The sequence below is a fragment of the Poecilia formosa genome, unplaced genomic scaffold (assembly GCF_000485575.1).
Source record: "Poecilia formosa unplaced genomic scaffold, Poecilia_formosa-5.1.2 Scaffold27, whole genome shotgun sequence".
NCBI classification, from domain to species: domain Eukaryota; kingdom Metazoa; phylum Chordata; class Actinopteri; order Cyprinodontiformes; family Poeciliidae; genus Poecilia; species Poecilia formosa.
Genome location: NW_006799966.1, coordinates 1,578,044 through 1,583,036, shown reverse-complemented (window position 1 = coordinate 1,583,036; position 4,993 = coordinate 1,578,044). Strand labels below are relative to the sequence as shown.

Sequence of the window (4,993 nt, the reverse complement as noted above, 5' to 3'; positions counted from 1 at the left end):
GTGCCAAAACACTGAGCCAGAAGTGATCTGCCAAACAATAAAAACTCAAAATGCATGTTTCTCCTGCTTGTTTATGGAACTCTGGCTTTAATATGTAACTCGCTGCCAAGATCATGTCAGAATGGCAACGCTGCTGCAGCTATATTTCTTTTTTTTTAATTAATTTATTTTATTGGCAGTAAAGTTTATAGGTGTAGGGTAATATCCAAGGTGGCCCCTAGCCTTAACTAATGTGCTTAGTCCTTTGACACTCCCCCCACCCCCACGTCTCAACGCGTTTTCATGTTCGTTTTCTATTCGAACAGCGAGTGGAAACATCCCAGCCCTGCAGAGGGATAAAGATAACACAAACGTAAACGCTGATGTGCAGAAGCTACAGCAACAGCTTCAAGACATCAAGGAACAGGTGAGAACAAAAACATGATGTGGATAATTAACTTTACAATAAAAAACGAAACTGCAGCCCACATGCTGTAAAATTTCCCCTAGGCTCACAGAGCCTTCTAAAAATATTCATGCCCTTTGATCTTTTCCCTGTAAAAAGTGTTTTTGTGCAAACCACATCCTTGTCTATTTGAACCAAAGTACATGTGGACCAAATCCATATTTATACCTTAAAAATGTTTTTTCGATTCCTTTTGAGGATATTAAAATGCATAAAAACTTATATTATGTGTTTAGTTGTCTGTTCTTTGGCTAATGCTGAGCAGCTTGCTACTTAATAGTTTTTTTTATGACTTACTACATTAGGATTATTGTCCCACTGCTATATTATGGATTTTTATTAGAAAGAACCAAATGCTTTAAAAAAAAAATTCTGTGGACTTTTCTTTGAGTATTTTCCAAATATTTGTATGAGTTTGAGATGCATCACCATGACAACCCTAGTAAGGGTTATGAACACTTTTGTGAGTCATTTTATGTCCTTACTTGAATTAGGCCGTAAAATGATCCCAGCATAACAATAAACGCGGGTATCTCCTTCCTCCAGACGATGTGTCCGGTGTGTCTGGACCGACTGAAGAACATGATCTTCATGTGCGGCCACGGCACCTGCCAACTGTGCGGAGACCGAATGAGCGAGTGCCCAATCTGCCGCAAAGCCATCGAGCGCCGGATCCTCCTCTACTAGGTCTCCTCTTCCTCCTATTTAACGATGACAACTCCCACAAACGGCGCATCCACACCAGCTGCTGCCGAGTCAGCCAGCCACGTCTTAACTCTTCTCTGCAAATGCTGTTTGTTGATTTGACTGTGTGTTCAGATGGAAGTTCTGTTACAAAGATAAAAACGTATGAACTGATCACTCTGGCTGTTATTGTCTTTGTTTGTCTCTAGTGCAGCCGGACAGACGCTCATCCTGCAGGAATCATATTCTTCTTCCACTGTCTTCTCCTCCATGTAGTTTTCTGTGTTTTGTTTTTTGTTTTTTTTTCCCTTGGTTTTTAATTATGTTCAAATGACTGAAGTTCAGGTTCAGCTGAATCCTCCTCTGCATTTTTCCAAAGACCAACTTAGGCTAAATTCACAGCCGTTGACAAGAGGAGGTTTGTCTTATTGCTTTTTGGCGTAAAGTTCTCATGCATGCGTCACAGTCTGTGACAGCTGCTGTCAAGTTTGACTGTATTTTTAAAATCTTTATGCAAATGTATTATCAGAAGCTCCAGATTTGGACTTAATGACAGTATGAAAAGTTCGAGGCATTTCGTTCTGTCGGACTTTCAGCTGGATTTGATGCTTTATACCCCGACTGTCCTCCCAGCAGGAGACCAAATGGTTGGCAGTTTTGCACTAGAAAACCTGAAAAGAACCTGTAGGTCCGCTTCAGCTCAGTGACCGAACAGAACGTGGACATTTTAATCTGACCGCCTGCAGGTAGCACACTACACCCTGACCTTTGTTTACCGAGCTGTAACGACGACAGTGTTGCAACGCACTTTCGAGTTTTGCTTTGTGGACTTAAACACACCGACCTATTCAGCTTTCTGTCCTGTGAGCAGCCTGTGTTGTAACCGTTTTGCACACAAATGTGACGCAAACATATCTGGAGAACAAGCACCCTGACGTAACTCCGTGTTAAACTGTTGAAATTCTAGCAAGCACTGCTGTTGTAGCATTCGACGAGTCTGTGCCATCTGCTGCCAGACGTCTTTATCACAATACGAGTGCGTCTCAGTAAAATAGAAGATCTTTGGCAAGTGAATTCATAACACTAATTCCTTTAAACAAAAAGTCAAACTTGAATGATGTAATTTATTACACAGAGTGATACATTTTTTAAGTGTTAATTATAGTAATTAGAACTACAACCAATTTGAAACCCAAAATTCAGTGTGTTGCAAAATTTGAATGTTTAAATTTCCACAAAATCTGGTTGTTGAGTTTTCATCACCTATAAGCCATATTAATGAAAACGGACAGAAATAACACTCTGTTACATATTTAACATTTTTCTGCAAGAGTTTTTTACTTCCCATTAATGGTGCTTGCATGCAGCACTAAACAGCAGGTTTCTTTATTTTCACTTTTGAAGGATCTCACTGCTGTCTTTAACCCGACTGTGCTGGCCACAATGTTGTTGTTTAATTAGTTGCATTCAAATCACTTAAAAATCTTTTGATTTTCATTAGCTGAAAGCCATAGTCACCAAAATTATAAGACATCAAAAATATCACACTGAGTGCAACGGATATAGAAACTTAGTTTTATTTTTGAATTGCTGAAATAGATCAATTTTTCATGGATATTCTAATTTACTGAGATGCACCTGCATATTTGAGGAATTAGGTTTTCTTGATCTAAAATACATTTTTTTTTAAAAGATTTATTTAAACGTTTTCCCTTCAGAGTCGACATTTATTAAGCATAGAGAGAACAAATCTATAAGAAAGTGTAGAATAATTTATTTTGTATGTTTGCCCTAACATTAGGATTTTGTAGGTGTCACTGCCTTCTGACTATGTAGCCTCAAAGTCTCAGACATTCTGCTTTGATATTCATGTTGAAATATGTGATGTACTTTTGTTGACAATAGTTTTGTAGCAGTTTAACAGTATAAGTGTTTTTTTCTTGTTTTTTTTCGTTTTTTTTTCCTGAAGTAAGTCTGTGTAAGCTCATTTGCGTCATGGGAAAATAAAATGCATTTGTGTTAAAGGTGTGAAGCGACTTTTCCACAACGTTTTAATCTGGAGTCAGAACTCTGATCACTGGCTTCCTCTGAAATGTGGAAAATTTGCAACCGCAAACAAGCATTTTGGCTTGTTAGGACTCAAAGCAATTATTTTATTTTATTTTATTTTTCCTTTTTTCCTTGGCTATGATGAAACTTTAAGCTAGGAGCACTAATATGCTTTATTGTAGTATTTGTCATATTATGGTTGTTATAAAAACATTTTAAAATTTATTTTCGAGCTGTCCTGTTGGTCATGTATCGGTAGTGTTATCTTTGGCATGAATGTTTGACATATGCAGTACGACTTGTACCACTGGAAAAAAAACAAAAAAAACATTCAGTTTGTATTGCTATCAAGTGCTTTTAAAACAACCATACCGCAGAAATAAAGTCCTAAATGAACCACGTGACATTAAAAGTGCCGTTTCTTGTTTTTTTTTTTGTTTTGTTTTTTCCTTCCCCTCCCCGCGAATCCTTCCACTGCTGTGGCGTTCGTCAGCTTGCGTTTTTTTTTTGTTTGTTTTTGTTTTGTTTATTCAAGTCGAGCTCAGATGTCAGCAAGAAAATTAGCATTTTGTTGCTTTTCTCCTGCTGTGCTGCGTCTGGCTCTCAGAGGAGACGTGGTGGCAGGGAGGAGAGGTGTGGGGTAATTGAAAACAACTGACGCCTAATGATGACTTGGCACCAGCGTGTGATAGGTCAGCTCTGCTCCTCGGAGAGAGAAAGAGGAGAAAAACGCCAAACTGCATGAGAGAGGATAAAAAAAACAAAAAAAAAAACATCTTTCTTGGTTAACAGGACCTCAGGAGACCTCGCACAATTACGAGCAAAGGTCATTCATGTTGCAGCTCGTTGACTGCTCCATTCATAACGTGGAAGGATCTGGCAGGCGGCAGCAATGTGCAGCTGCTCAAAGCACATTTATTATACTCAACCTGTTCTCGGCACATGTAGAGCAAAAATGACAACTTGTTCCACCACGTTGAGCCTCTGTGGCGCTGATTTGAGCTTTGACAGCCTGCTGAAAGCCCCCAGACATGGCAGGCGATACTTAAGCAAAGTTGCCATCTGTAGCAGATAAAATAGGTAAAATAAAACAATATTTTGTGCATTCAGCTTTTTGGTTTTAGATGTCCTCAATGTTCATGCCTTTTTTTATCCTTTCAGGGCTGCTGGTGTTTATCCCCATTGGTCAAACAGTGAGGTTCACCCTGAACTGGTAGACAGAGACACTGGTATCTAAGAGAGCTTTCAGAGGGTCAGGTTGACGGAGCAGTCTTAGTGGAGTGCAGGAGGAAGGAAGAACACCTGGAGAGAACCCATGCATACACTTCAATTTATTGTCTAAGAATTGTATCCTTTGTGTTTCTTTTTATTCTTTTTTTTCCTCATGCCTAATATCCTTTCCTCTTGTCTTCCTGTCCTTTCCTCTGTTGTGTACCACCTTCTCTCCTTCCTTGTCTTTCATCAACTCCGTTCTGATTTCCCTCTTCATTTTATTGCGTCCTTCTTTGTGTTCCCTTCTCTTTCCTTCTAGTCTTCCATGTGTCCTTTATTTAATTATCTTTCCTTCTTGCCTCCCTTATGTTCTTGCTTTCTTGGTTCCTTCTCCTTTTTTTTTTCCATTCCTTGTCGTCTTTTATGTGCTCTTCCTTTTTTTGCTTGCCTTTGTCTTTCCCGTGTAATTTCCCCTCCCTCGTACTTTCACTTTCATTCCTCATATCTTTCTGTCCTTTCTTGCTTGCTTTCTTATTTTTCCTCTATCCAGCCTTGTTTTCTTCCTTCTGTCTTTCCAAACTTTGTAGACGGACCTCAAGGAAG

The 4,993-nt window shown here is 39.1% G+C and overlaps 1 protein-coding gene across 1 annotated transcript in view; it reads left to right on the top strand.

Moving 5' to 3' along the window:
- Positions 1–3,582, top strand: part of LOC103135822 (E3 ubiquitin-protein ligase mib1-like) — an 11,515-nt gene extending 7,933 nt beyond the window's left edge. Inside the window, exons 7-8 of the mRNA XM_007548751.2 lie at positions 306–406; positions 992–3,582. Coding sequence (XP_007548813.2) covers positions 306–406; positions 992–1,132 — 242 coding nt within the window. The 3' untranslated portion in view covers positions 1,133–3,582. The remainder of the gene's footprint in view (positions 1–305; positions 407–991) is intronic.
- Positions 3,583–4,993: the final 1,411 nt, after the last annotated feature.